Raw genomic sequence first — 14,168 nt, 5'->3', positions numbered from 1 at the left:
TGTCTGAGCTAATTATTACACAAGGGTATCACTTTGCCTTAAAGGCATTAAAAAAAAAATACCTTTTCCAAATATTCGCAGAGAAGCGACTCAAAGCTTTCTCCAGGTACAAGCCTAGTAAAGGACCTTCCTTCTTCACTCTCCTCTAATTCAGTACCCCGCCACGCGCCCCTCCTTCGCCTCCGGTAATTAAGCGTTTCAGCCACTCTCCCCTCTCTCTGAGTTCCTGCAACACCTTGGGATGTGAGAAAGTGATGGCAGTTCTCTTCTGCAGATCATTACAGCAAAACTGGAAGTATCTGTAGAAGGCTGATGAATTTCTTGAAGTAACACTTGTCATACATGGCGGCGGGGAAAAAAAAAAAACCTAAGTAAACACAGCTCTCTGGGGGCAATCCCTCCATGCCTCTGCCTTGGGGTGTGTGGCAGGAGGGAGGTAATACCCCAGTACGGACTGGAAGTTGTTTATAAACTCACACACGAAGACGTACAGATGCACGCTGGAAACTTTCTTTTGGTTTGCACTTCTATTTATTTATTTGAGAGTAGGATGGATATGAAAAAGCTGCTCAGTTAGATTATGAATGTTTTTTAATGCTGGGATTGACGGCAAAAAGCCAAGCTATGTTTATATGTGTAGCTTCTTTAAATGTCCAAATAGACTTATTTAAATACATCAAAAGGTTTACAGAAACTGCTTCAGTGTTATGGAAATTAAAACACATCCTCACAGCTAGTCCAGGAGTGGCCTTGTCTTTCCTATCAGACTTGGCTATCTTCCCAATTAAACCCTGAAAAAATAAATAATAACATAAAATTGCGAAGAATGTGGATTTATATGTTTCGACTCATCTGAACTGAGAGTATGGAGCCATGGAATGTTTGTGTTTCCGTAAGTCTAATTTCTCTGAGATTTGTAGGACAGAGACTTCAGTGGATTCTAGCATTCTATCCGCCTTTCCCCTCCACACCCCACAAAATAAATGATTGCCTCTGATCTGATGTGCCAGGTGAAAATGGGTAGAATTAAAACTGTCAATTCTGCTTCCAACTGGTGTCTTTCGCTTGAGTTCAAAAGCTTTTAAAGTTAAAACGTGCCGATCATTTGTAAGTATTATTTTTCTACCATCGAGGCTTTTAAGTCAAAAGAAAGAAAAGGTATTTCTATTTCCAAATTCATTTTTCCTGGAAGATTTCAATCTGCCAGGTAATTTGATGATGGACCCTGACCGTATGAGAATGTCTGCCTGGCGAAGCCTGGTTTACCCGAGTGCGGCCAGGTATACTCAAGTCCGGTTTTTCCGTTTTTTTTTTTTACTCCAATGGTATATTTGGAGCTGGGATGTGGATATTTAAATTCAAAGCTTTCCAAGTGCTTCAATACTATTTTGGAGAAGAGGTTAGAGTAGGCAGAGTTGGAGAGAAAGGAAGAAGGATCTCTTTGAAAGTTAGAGATGGTGAAAAAGACATGTAATCCGATGTGGAAAATCGAGTAAAAGAGGCAGTGCACACTTTAGCTTAGGCAAAGATTGCCGAATCCTTTGAAGAAACTGACACGGATTTTCCAGAGATGGGGTGGGGGTAGGGGGGGAATCCTAGGGTGGGCATTTTATGTAAATGAGCATATTTGAAATATAGTACAAATCCGGTATAGTAAAACTGACAGTTCTGACAGTATTGACAACATAAATATATGTTTGAACACTGCACTTTCAGACACTTAACCGATGAAGCAATAAAAAAAATTCGACTACAATATTTCAAATAATCGACATTGATGTTTTGATACATCATTTTTATACTCCAAATCGATCTATCACTCTAGGGCTGGTCAATTTTAAGTAAAAATGTGCTGCAATTATTTGTACCTTGGCTAATGATGACCTAATAACAGTCTCCAATTAATTACACCTGAACTGTGCTTTTTTCCTTCCGCAATGGAGGTGGAGGGCAATTCTTGGAAAACAGAACCCACTATTGTGCCATCCTTCCCCTCCCTTGTATTCCATTTTTGCCACGGGTCCGGGGTGGAACTTCAGATTTAGGAAGGGGTCTTTGTCTGGTTGATCATAGACATCACAGGCTGAGTTCCCCTCACCTGAAATAGCCACCTTCTGGGTCTATATTGGGAATACGGTCCTCACTTTTACTTTGCAAAGTCAAAACTGAATTTTAGAAAATTCAATCATAACTCCCCCTTCAGTTTCTATGTCCTTTCCTCTGTTTCAAGGACTAGATGGAAGAGATTTGCTCAAAGATTGTAATTTTCTCTCGGGCTGTGTGTGTGTGTGTGTGTGTGAGACAGAGAGAGAGGGAGGGAGGAGGAGGAGGGGGAGGAGGAGGAGGAGGAGGAGGAGGAGGAGGAGGAGGAAAGGAGAGGGAGAGGCCGAGCACAGGAGAATTTTGAGAAAGTATGGATACAGCCGGGTCTAAATCTAAAGCATCTAGTCTGAATCGAATCTCTCCCACAGCCCCATCCCCTCTGACCTCCCTACACAACGTTGACTGTTTACAGGCTACTGAAAAAAAATAAAAAGGAAAAAAGAGCCACAAATAAGAAAGACAATGACCTGCAAATTGCAGGAACGGAGGGAGGAGACAGTTGAGTATTGCTTCCCCCACGCTTGCCACTTCCCGCAGTCTTACTGTTGGTTTTCTCTCTTTGCCCTGTGAGTTTTCCAGTTCTTACCCACTCCTCTCCAAATTTGGTGGTGGCGGGGGGAGGGGGAAATAAGATAAAGCTTATTAATTGAAGGAAAAAACAATCCTGGACAGGCCTACGATACAAAATCGAGCAGTCCATTGTGAGGTACGGATTGGGCGGAGGCGGTGGAGGACCCCTCGCACCCCCACTCCGACTCCCTCTCGCAAGCTAGGCGCCGCGCCGTGCTGTTCCCACCCCTGTGAAGCCCCGACCCTTCCTCAAACTCGCACTGAGACTCGGCCTTCTGACCTAAAACTTAGCTGGGCTCCACTAGCCCTGAATTCCAGTGTCTGATTTCTTTCCTCCAAACTTCACAAATGTGGTTTTAAGCCCCTCCAGACCAGCGCCAGCTGAGGCGCTGGGACTTAAGCAACACGCTATGCAACTTTAAGATGCTAATCGAAGGCAAAGGATGTGTGCGACCCACGTTGGGTAAGGGGAAGAGGGATCAGAAGAGACAGCTCCGTGGCCAGAGCATCCCGCAGTTGTGAGGGTTACTAGTCTCTGGCCGGGTCTTTCCAAGCCGCCTGAGCTGCGAGTTGGGGTAGGAACTAGACAAGAGGCCGCGGGAGGACAGAAAAGAGAGAAAAACAATCGAGATAGCGGAAGAGATGAAAGAAAAAGAAGGAGAGAGGAAGAAAGAGAGGAAGGAAGAGAGCGAGGGAAGGAGGAACAAACAGCGAGAGCGAGCGCACGTCGTGTTTGGAGTCCCGCCAGATAGCGCTAGAGGGCTATTTATTGAAATCCTTTCTGCGAGATGGTGAAGCAGCTAAAATTGGGAGAAATAAGAAGAAAAGGGGGCAAAAGGAAAAAATGTCCAATAATTTTACTCCATTTTAATTGAAAAATAAATTGTGGGGTGCTTAAACGTTATAAATGGGAGGAGGTGGAGAAAAATTTACGGTAGAAACCTGAAGTGGGAAAAGGACCAAAGGACCAAAAGCCACCACCACCACTACCACCAACAATAAAAGCAAACAAAAAAGTCTCCTTCCCTCTGTTCATCCCAGCTAGGAAGAGCGAGTAAAGTTAACAGGTAAGGAAGCCGTGCAATTATTTCTAGGCCAACTTTCAGAGCTGCTGGTTACATTGCTGGGAAGGTCAAGAGCAGCTCACAAGGATAAGCCGATGTTTATGGAGAAAGGATGTTTTAAAAGTAATAGAAGGCTGCAAGGGGTGGAGAAGGAGAGACAAACACGTTATTGGAAACGCCAAATAAAATATATATCAAAAATTCCAACTGTCAGTCAGCAGGTCTTGAGCAGACGATAGCCCCTTCTGCCTTTGTCCCAGCGATGCTGGGCTCAGGGCTGTTTCTGCAGGGCTGAAATCAAACTCCTTGAATAACAATTTAGATATACTCTAAGAAGCTTGAAGAAAAGAACTAGACTACAAAAATTCACTGTGTCATTCCGAACCCAAAGAAAAGTGCTGGGGATGGAAAGAGAAGACCTAGTGACAGAGGTGGAGTCCAGAGAGAGAGAGATGGAGAGAGAATAACATATTTTTGATCACTTTTACTTGCTCAGTTTAGTAATGCAAGGCAGAAAACTTCTTTCAAATGATACTTTACTTTTAAGTATTGACCTGCTTTTAACCTAAAATCCCTGAGTAAACTGTTTCACATATCTAGCTTCTAATTTTAAAACTGCACTTTCCTTTGACCTGAAGGAATTTTTGAAAATCAAAGTAATAATTCACATCTTTTTTTCCAAAGCCAGTAAATAAAACTTCCCTCCAGGAATAAAAATTAATCTTACAGAGTTTTTAAAGATCTGCTTCATCCAAAAAATTCTAAATCAAAACATTAAATAAAGTTACAAATAAGATTAAGGTAGAATTTATTTGCTTCTCTAGCAAGGTGTCAATTGTTCTGTTGTAAGAAGATAAAAAGGATTTAAACCTGGTGATTTTAATATACAGATTAACACTTCGGACTTCACAGTTCTGAGGAATTTGAAGTTATCTGTGCTGAGAATCTATAACTTTCAAGGAAAAGAAAAAGAAACAGCTACACAAGCTTCTTAAGGAGTGTGGGCAAATTCACCTACAGTCTGGTTCATAAATGCTCAGTTCAAATGAAACACTCCCCATAAAGCCAATGCCCTTCAAATTAAGGGACTATAGTGGAATTCAATTATTCCTTTTAAATCTTAAATGTTACCTATGATAGCATTTCATGTTGGCTCAAAAAAGAAAAGGAAAAAGAGAAAAGTAGCAGTTTTTAGAAGTCTTGGGGTTGCCTCAATAAGAAAGAGGTGATTAAAAACAGACTCTTAAATTTGAGAGGCCCGATTCCCCCTCCCATTCCTCCCTACCCTCTCGGTCCCCTCCTTTTCACCTATTTTTTATGCAGTACCCCCACCCCCACCCTAGAGCTAAGTAGCTGATTTGGGATTCTGAAGAAATAGGTTTCACCATCCATATTTGTTCTGGGGCACTTGTAAAATGCGATTTGTAGAGGGTCTTTAGCCTTCTGATTGTCTTTGAATTGTTTTTACTGAAACAGATCTTTTGCAGTTAATGAGTCCCCACGCAGCTGGACAGCTCCTCTCGGACACTGAGAACTCTAACCCCAAAATGACCCCAATTTGACACCGCAAGATGAAATTTTACCGCCTGTTAAAACCATTTCCAGCCTGGGCAGAAGGAGCTGACTGTTGACGGAGGTGTGTGGCACCTCCTGCGACCCCCATTTCGTGCCTGTCTCCCGGGCCTGCCCCACCTACTTTCCTTTCACCCCAAATGTGGGAGAGCAGATGAGCCTGGAAGCCTGGGTGGGAGTGCCAAAGCTGACAATAGGGCATTAGCAAAATGCCACCAGACTAGAAATCAGAAAGTGCGGGCACCCTACTCCTTTGGAATCGCTTCTATTGGACTGGAAAATTGGGGACGGGGGAAACCAGGAAATTCTTAAATGTTAGATGAGCCTTTTCAGCTCTATTAATAAAACACCAGCAAGTTGCTGATTAAAGGCGATAGTCCTTTTAATTCTTCAGACTGACCAAGAACCGATACCTTGAGTCGACTCCAACTTGATCTAGTGTGTAATCCACTACACTAGAATTGCTATTGTAAACTAACAGTTTCATAAATGACATGCAACTAGGTAAGTAAGATCTCTTTCATTGCAAGAAATTCTGGGTTCTCCCCTGAGACAATTGGCAAATTTTAAAAAGACATGGATTTCCTCCAGTAGGAATGCAGTTTTAACACTCTTACACTTTTTTAACTAAGTCGTTGAAGTTAAATATGATTTTTTGACAATATCTTAAAATGTCATATTTCTCTCTCCCTCCTACACCTAACCATATTGTCCCTGTTGTTTGCTTTAATGTATTCAATAAAATGCAAAAGAAGTTAAGAATATGAGAGAGAGAGAGAAAGAGAGGAAGAAAGACATTAAGGTTAAAAATGCCTTCTGCATCTCTGGAAAGATGAAAACACATGAAAATAGAGTTTAAACTTTTCTTTTTTTGTAAAATCCAAGATTATCACCGGATAATCAACTCATTATTAGCTTACAATTGTTTGAAAATATAGAAATCGGCTGGGCGCGGTAGCTCACGCCTGTAATCCCAGTACTTTGGGAGGCCGAGGCGGGCGGATCACGAGGTCAGGAGTTCGAGACCAGTCTGGCCAACATGGTGAAACACCATCTCCGTCTCTACTAAAGATATAAAAAATTAGCCCAGCGTGGTGGCGTGCGCCTGTAATCCCAGCTACTAGGGAGGCTGAGGCAGGAGGATCGCTTGAACCCGGGAGGCGGGAGCTGCAGTGAGCCGAGATCGCGCCATTGGCACTCCAGCCTGGGCGACAGGGCAAGAATCCGTCTCAAAAAAAAAAAAAAAAGAAGAAGAAGAAAGAAAGAAAGAAAAGGAAGGAAAAGAAAAGAAAATATAGAAATCATCAATCTGTCTGAACTGTTTTACTCAGTTGCACTGCCAGGGACGGAACATTTTTCTAAAAATGCGACCAAGTTTTTCTAAATTAAAGCTATAGGGATGATAACTCACTTTACAGTATCACTATAAAAACAGAAGCGGTAGAAAAACAGAGGTAGCAATGTTGAATGTTTAAACTCTGCAAGGCAGAGGTTCGGTATGAAGTTGATTTTTACCCCCCCCCCTCCTAAAAAAAAAAAAAGATTTACCGAGGACACTGAGGAGTTTCTTTTAAAAAGAAACGTAACTGGAGCTTACTGAACAAGACAGTTGAAACAACAATAATCCTATTATCGACGATAAATTTAAATTCTTAAATTTTAAGAATAATTAGAAGAGGAAAAACTGAGTATAAACTTCTCAGCCAGCGGCGCTGCACCGGGAACTTGGACCCACCAACCTCAACAGCTTTGCAAAGTCTCCGCAGCAAGAGCAGATTGTCGTTTTTTCCCCTTCCGACCCCGCCGCCCTCTCAACCTCCGCGTCCCGGCTAAACTGAAGTCGCGTAACTGTCGACTGAAATAAAATTCTGGAGACCAACTTTTTCTTTTCTCTTGCATCTCCTTTTCTTTTTTACTCACCTTCTCTTAAATGTCGACGAGCAACTCAGCAACAAATAAGGAGGATACTTTTAATCTTGGAGTTCTTCTAGAAAAAAGAGAGGAGGTGGAGGAAGTACCCTCCCCCAAACCTTCAGATTTCCTACCCGTCGGCTCTAGCAGGCTTGAAGCCAGGCAAAAACAGTGGCTGAAAACCTGGGTAACATTCTCCTCCCTGAAGCTCCGTGAGCTTGGCCGTCCCTGCTTGGGCCACCGGGCAGAAACCTCGCGGCCCGCAGCCCCTCTCCCCGGCGTCGCGCTATCCGCGCCTCTGCCAGCCCCTTCGCACTATCTTTCTTTATATGTGAGGGCCGATTTCCCGCAGACATCATTGTTATGATGGCTCATTTAATCAAACTGTTTAATTGCTCTGGTAATCACTATCATCATCACAGGTGCTCAATCATTCATCATTTTTGGAGGGCTTTATTGACCTCCGGAGTTCATTCCTCAGCCCTTTTAAAACGAGGCCAAATTTCTCCGACTCTGCTTGGAGTCTCCGCAGGCTGCAATCTTAGCCTAGTTTGTGTTGCTCGAAAGCTTACAGTGAAGCAGGGAAGATGGAAAGGGGGCCAAAAAAAAAAGCCCTCCCACCAGCCCTCCTCCCTGCGCTCTCTCTCGCTTTCTCACACACAGACGCGCGCGCGCGCGCACACACACACACACACACACACACACACACACACACACACAGAGTACTTTATTCTCTCTAATCAACCTCCCCCACCCCACCCTCCCTCCGCGGGAAAGTCTGATAGACGCGGCGCGCGGAAGATATTCTACTCTCTACTTCCCAGATGGGTTCAAAGTTGAAGAGGGATGCGACTGTTGGAGAACAACAGTCCGCTTTCCACTCTGGGCCAGGGACTGGGAGAGCGAGAGCGAGAAGTTGAGGAGAGAGCGCGCTCCCAGCGCCTGTCCCGGCCGGGCCGCGCCACCGGGGCCAAGCGGCGGGGCTGCGGGGCTGCGCGGCGCGCGCGGGGTGACCGTGGCTCCGCCCCCAGCTCAGGGCTCGGTGTGAGTGACGCGCGGCCGCCGGGAAACCAGCCGCGCAGTGGTAAAGCCTGGTGCAGCTCCGGCCAAGTAGGACGAGGCACCGGCCACAACTAGTTTCCACCCATTTGGCGTGGAGTAGTTCCCTTCCTTTCCTCCTCTTTTCCTTTTTGGAAAAGTTCTTACGGAGCCGGTCCCTCGTCCCTGATCCCGCGAAATCGCCCCTGTGTAATTAACACAGCCATTAGCAGGCGTCACCGCCGCTGCGCCTCGGGCGACCACAACAAAGCTGGGCTGTGAGCGCCGGCCACTCCTCCTCGCCCGGCAACTTCTTTCTCCCCCTCTTTTTCTCTCTCAGTCTTTTCCTCCTGTGCTTCCCAGCTCTGAGTGAGATCCACTTTGGAGACGCACACTAGTCGCGCGCGCGCGCGCACACACACACACACACACACGCCCTTGGCTACATCGGACCCAAATTCCTCGCTCTTCACTTCCTCCCTCCCCATTCCGCCGCGGCCCCCAAAGACTCTCGGGGTGGCCCCTTGTCCGCGCCGCTTGGAGGGAGTGTGCTCTGAGTTAAGCTGGTCTCTTCTGGTTCTGGAAAAAATGAGTATTGACAAGATTGCTGGATCTGCGCAGAAAAGAAAGTGCCACTTAATAAAAAATTTAGCCCGGCAGTGGTACCGTCTGCAGAGCTTGCTGCCCTTGGACCTTAGCAGGAAGCCTTCGGGGTGCTGTAATCGGCGGGCAGAGGAGAGGGAGGCCGCGGAATTAAAAAGAACAAAAGCGAGAGCGCCATGCCAAACGTGCCCGACACGACCCAGTTAGGCAGGAGCCGGGAGTGATGGGAAAATGAACTAGAAGTAAGTTTTTTTAAAAAATGAAAAGATCTGAGGCGGTACCGTACTTTCCCTGTGGTTTTCTGCAGTTTTCCTCTCTGCGCTCTCCCTGTCCTCTTCTCTCCTCTCTCTCTCCCCTTCTCCCTCTCTCCTTGTTCGCGCGCGCGCGCGCACAACACACTCACGCGCGCACGCACACACACACACTCACACACACACTCTTCCTTTCCTCCCCCAGCCGCCCCCCATCCCCGTGGAGGAGCAGGCTCGCTGATTTGCTCTGGTCCGCCCTGCCCGAGCCTCCCCTCCCCCTCCCGCCCCCCGCCTCCCCCGCCCCCCTTGCCGGGGCTGTCCGATCGCACTCTTTGCATATCAGAGGCACTGCGCGGCGCGCTCCTCCTCGCTCCCGCTCCCCACTCCCGGGATGTGTCTCCGCCGTACGACGGGCTATGGCCACCACGACTTCCGGGTTCCGTCATTTCGTTCTCCCGCCGCCGACCCGCGCCGCCAAACTGAGGCTCTTCAATAAGCCAGGCAGCAGCCAACCTGCCAACACCTACTGACACTCACTCATCTCCCAGAGAGAGAAAGAGAGCGAGAGAGAGCGAGCGCGAGAGAGCGAGCGCGAGTGAGAGCGAGCGAGCGAGCGAGAAAGAGAGAGAGGGAGAGACAAAATACCTACCAGGAAAGGGGGGGGAGGAAGTCCAATTTTTGCAAACTATTCATATTTTTTTTCTTGATTTTTCTCCCTGCTTTCTTTGAACAATACTTTAAAGAGAGAGGATCATACTATCGATACCGCGGGGGCAAAGCTAAAAAAGGGGGGAGGGGGGAGGAAAAAATTCAAGAAGCAGAAACCCCTCGCGGAGTTTTACTGGAAGAAAAAAAACGGGTCTGAAAGATTCCTCCTCTTCATCATCATCAACCATCATTCATTCACTACCTTGACATTCCGGGCTTTGATTGACAGCTGGAGTGGCAAAAAGCCATGAAACACGACAGTTCGGTTACATGTGGGCTGCTGACGGGCCGCTCGTAACCTTCAGTTCGGGGGCTTGACAATTTTTTTCTTCTTTTTCTTCTTTTTCTTTTCTTTTTTTTTTTTTTTTTTCCAACTGAGGGGAAGAGAAGAGAAAGAGGGGGAAAGGAGGACCGAAAAGGAGGAGGAGGGGAGGGGGGAGGAGGAGGAGGTGGAGGAGGAGGAGGAGGAAGATCAGGAGGAGGAGGAAGAAGAGGAAAAAAGAGAAAAAGAAGAAATATCACAGAAAAAAAAAAAACTCTTCGTTGTCTTGCCTGGGCTTTTTCCCCCCTAAAAAATAACATATTGGAGAATTGGGAGAAGTCTCTTTGGTTTGGAAAAAAAAAAAAAGGAATCTTCAGCCTAGATCACTTTCTTATCCGGACTGGGATATTAAATATACGACACATCCAGGAGTTTATTGGAGCGCAGACTGATGGCGCAAAGGGTAGGTTTAAATCTCCAACACTTACCTAGATATAAATCCTCTCTAAGAGGGGCCTGTCCCGATGCCTCCTCTCCCTTCAACGCTTCTGCTTCTGCTCGCTGCTTGATGATGGCGGCCAGTATTTTAAAAAATAGCAAAATTATTCATCGGCTTCTTTCCCCCCCGTGCCTCTGCGTGTGTGCGAGTGTGTGTGCGTGCGTGTGTGCGTGTCTGGGCGCGCGTGTTCCAGCGCTGTGCGAGCGGGCGGGCGGCGAGTGCGTGTGAGTGGTGTGTGTGTGCGTGTGCAATTGTTACACGCTTTCGCCTCGCTCCAGCTTTTACCCCAGCAGCGCGATTCCCCCGGTTCTCCTGCTGCCGCTGCTGCGCCGCTGCCGCCGCTGCTCGCGCGGCTCGGGGCGGGCACAGGCTGCGTAGGAGCCGCCGCCGGGGCCGCCGCTGGGGCCGCGCTGCCGCAGCCGCTGCGCCGCCGCCTAGACTACTAGCCTGGGCTGCTTGTTTTGTCTCTGAAATTGACAAGGACGCAGGGAATCCGCTGCTAAATAATGTTTCTGGTAACTTTCACGTTATTCCCCCCCACCCTCGGCTCCCTGCCCCCGGGGAGGCACTGGCCCTGGTCTTTCCTCGTCCTCGGCATTCTCTTGCTGATTATTAGCGTTTTTCTTCTCTTTATTTTGTTTCATTTCGCCTTTTGATTTATTGGATCCTCTGGAGGAGGCGAAGGGGGGTTGGGGTGGGATCCGGGGCTTCCTCCTCACACTAACTCCACTTCTCCCTCGCTACGGTTCTGTTGCCTCCGGCGGCAGCGGGGCCTCCCGGCTCCCCCTCAAATCCCCGGCCTCGCCGCCTCCTCTTCCTTCTCTAAACGTTGTTCTCGGTTCATGCTTTTTCATTTTTAAATTGAATAACATTTTTCCCCACAACTTTCAACTTCGTTGTTTTGGCTGGTTTGGTTTCTGTGTGCTCAACTTGTGCTCGGTACTTTTCTCTTTTCTGACTTTGTTTTTATTTTTATTTTCTTTCTCTCTCTCTCTCTCTCTCTTCCTCCCTCCCTCCCTCTTCTCCTCCTATCTTCTCTCTCTCTTACCTTTCTCCCTCTCTCTCATCTTTATCCCTTCCCCTCTTTTCTGTTCACCCTCTTTTCCCTGCTCTTTTTCCCTTTCCACCCCCCTCCTCTGTTCTCCCTCACCTCCTGCGCCTCCTCCCCCTTCCCGGGTTCTGACAGTACGATGAGCTGCCCCATTACGGCGGGATGGACGGAGTAGGGGTTCCCGCTTCCATGTACGGAGACCCTCACGCGCCGCGGCCGATCCCCCCGGTTCACCACCTGAACCACGGGCCGCCGCTCCACGCTACACAGCACTACGGCGCGCACGCCCCGCACCCCAATGTCATGCCGGCCAGCATGGGATCCGCTGTCAACGACGCCTTGAAGCGGGACAAGGACGCGATCTATGGGTAAACCGACCCCCTCGGACCCAGCTTACTGTGTGTGAGTGTGAGTGAGAGTGTGTGTTTGTCTCTGTGGGGGTGGGAAGGTGGACCACTAAATGGGGAGTTATTTCTGCGTGGTGGGGGGCGGGCGCCGCTTGCCTTAGGAAAGCACGCTGGAGGGGGCCTGCTTTTCTGCCCCTGGAGTCAAAGACCCGAAGATCTAGCCTCCTCCACTCTCACAGGCCGGCCACTCCGGACCGCATAGCTCGGAGTGACTGAGTCCCCAGAATCTTGCCGGGGCCTTCTCCCGGAGGACAGGATTCCTGGCCAACGCATTCAGGGCCGGTCGTTTCAGGCCCCCCTAACAGAGGCCTTGACGAAGGAGAAAGTTTCCTGCCGATGAGGAGCAACTTTGGGTTTTTTTCTTTTTTATTTTTTTCTCTTCTGTTTCCTACTGAGGGTCTGGGAGTCGCTAAAAGCAGCTTGAGCTGGGATCAGGGCTGCTTCTGTCGGCCAGGAAGTCCTAATCACCCACTTCTTAATTCTCTGTAAATAAAGGGGGCAGACCTTGAAGTGCAGCGAGGTGGAAGGGACTGTTGCTTGCTTGGAGCAGCTCTTAGTGGGAGTAAGGAAGATGGCTGGAAATTATTTTATATTCTGAGAGCACTTGGCGATGGGTGGGATGCAGGATCCTAACCTGTACCACACGGGCTTCCGGCTGAGGGTAGGTGGGCAAAGCGACGGGATGCCGAGGGGAGGGGACAGTGGGTAAACAGCAACTGAGCCCCAAGCCAGAGGCCGCAAGCATCCCGAAGTGTGGCTAAGCCGCCGGAGGAACACAAAGGGCAAACGCGCACGCACACTTACAAGTTTTAAAACATGATTTATTTATTTTTGTCTGCTGCAAAGCTGGGAGAAATATGGTCTTTGGAAGGAAGCTCTCCAGAGTGTAACCTTCCTATTATTTTGGCCCCCACACTGGGGCTTTACTAGAAGTGGAGCAAACAAGTTTATAAGGCAAGAGGGTGGAGAGATTAGAAGAGCATTCTCTCGTATTTAGGAAGTGTCACTCCGGTGTGTATGTAGGTGAAGCCTTTGGCCTCGTCTGAAATGCCCATTAAAATGCAGAGTTCGAACAATTTTTTTATTTCAAGCAGTGTTTCTTTCTTGGGAGGTCAGGGCTGAGTCTCAGGGGTTGGTTCGGCGTCCTCGGTAGTGTGGGGAGTGGATCAGAATCGACTCCGGGCTCCAGACTGCCTGAGCGTCTCGGATGTTTCATTACTTTCCAACTGAGGCTGTTTTTATTTGTCGGGCTGCAGTGGCCGGGGGCTCTGGCCAGATTTGAGAGATCTCTAAACTGCGGGAAAGGGCCAGGCCCTTTTCCCTTTCTGTTTCTGGATCAGGCTTGGCTGACTGAGGAAGGGTTGTAAAGTGTGATGCGTGCCTGTTGTATTAAAGAAGGACTCCACACCCTCCAAACTTGTTGATTACAGTTCTTGCTCCTTCCCCTCTGCACCCCGTCTCTGTGTGTGTGTCTCTGCTTGGCGCTGCCCGTTAGGCACCCGTTGTTTCCTCTGTTAGCTCTGGTCTTTGAGAAGTGCGAGCTGGCGACCTGCACTCCCCGGGAACCTGGAGTGGCCGGCGGAGACGTCTGCTCCTCCGACTCCTTCAACGAGGACATCGCGGTCTTCGCCAAGCAGGTCCAACCTTCTTGATCCACTCATCTTCGGGCAGTCTCTCACTACCCCTCCCCTTTCCTCGGAGCCTTACTTGAAAGGAGGAAAGGCCAGGGACACCCGATCTGTTTCTCTGGCCCAGTCCACTCTCTACACCTCCTCCCCATTCCTAAGCCTGGGGGCGAATTGGAAGCGGAGATAAATATGGGTGTTTGTTTTCCCCCCCCAGCAGGAATAAAGGGACTCGACCCTCGAATTAAAGTTGACCTGCTCCTAATCTGGGGCTTGGCCTTTTCCCCCCGCCTCCAGCTACTTGAACAAGAATTGGGGAGAGGGGCTGTGAGGGACCCGGGAGTGCCCGGGAGGCAAGGAAGCTGGGCGCCTCTCCGAGTGGTCCCAGGCAGCAGTGGAAAGCCACAGCCTCTTGGACGGCTGGATAAGGGGCTATTCGGGGCCCTGCGAACGGCCCTGAGTTCCCGGCTACAGCTTAGTCGTACTAGGTCCCCCTTAATAGGG

At 48.6% G+C, this 14,168-nt stretch overlaps 1 protein-coding gene and 1 long non-coding RNA gene across 7 annotated transcripts in view; one reads left to right on the top strand and one right to left on the bottom strand.

Annotated features, from left to right (window-relative positions):
- LOC135274239 (uncharacterized) overlaps nucleotides 1-10,879 on the bottom strand; it is a 36,769-nt gene extending 25,890 nt beyond the window's left edge. The window contains exon 1 of the long non-coding RNA XR_010342042.1: nucleotides 10,571-10,879. This is a non-coding gene — a long non-coding RNA (uncharacterized LOC135274239). The remainder of the gene's footprint in view (nucleotides 1-10,570) is intronic.
- MEIS2 (Meis homeobox 2) overlaps nucleotides 8,685-14,168 on the top strand; it is a 209,091-nt gene continuing 203,607 nt past the window's right edge. For 4 of the 6 annotated variants that reach the window (XM_064374831.1, XM_064374834.1, XM_064374830.1 and 1 more), the window contains exons 1-3: nucleotides 9,438-10,545; nucleotides 11,768-12,000; nucleotides 13,535-13,676. In XM_064374831.1, the coding sequence (XP_064230901.1) occupies nucleotides 10,534-10,545; nucleotides 11,768-12,000; nucleotides 13,535-13,676 (387 nt within the window). In that variant the 5' untranslated portion in view covers nucleotides 9,438-10,533. Of the gene's footprint in view, nucleotides 9,104-9,437; nucleotides 10,546-11,767; nucleotides 12,001-13,534; nucleotides 13,677-14,168 lie in introns of those variants that run through there. The other 2 variants (XM_064374835.1, XM_064374832.1) reach the window with 2 other exon arrangements.

This window comes from Aotus nancymaae, unplaced genomic scaffold (assembly GCF_030222135.1).
Source record: "Aotus nancymaae isolate 86718 unplaced genomic scaffold, 86718_ANA_hifiasm-v0.15.2.pri h1tg000011l, whole genome shotgun sequence".
Lineage (NCBI taxonomy): Eukaryota > Metazoa > Chordata > Mammalia > Primates > Aotidae > Aotus > Aotus nancymaae.
This window is presented reverse-complemented; position numbering and strand designations above follow the sequence as displayed.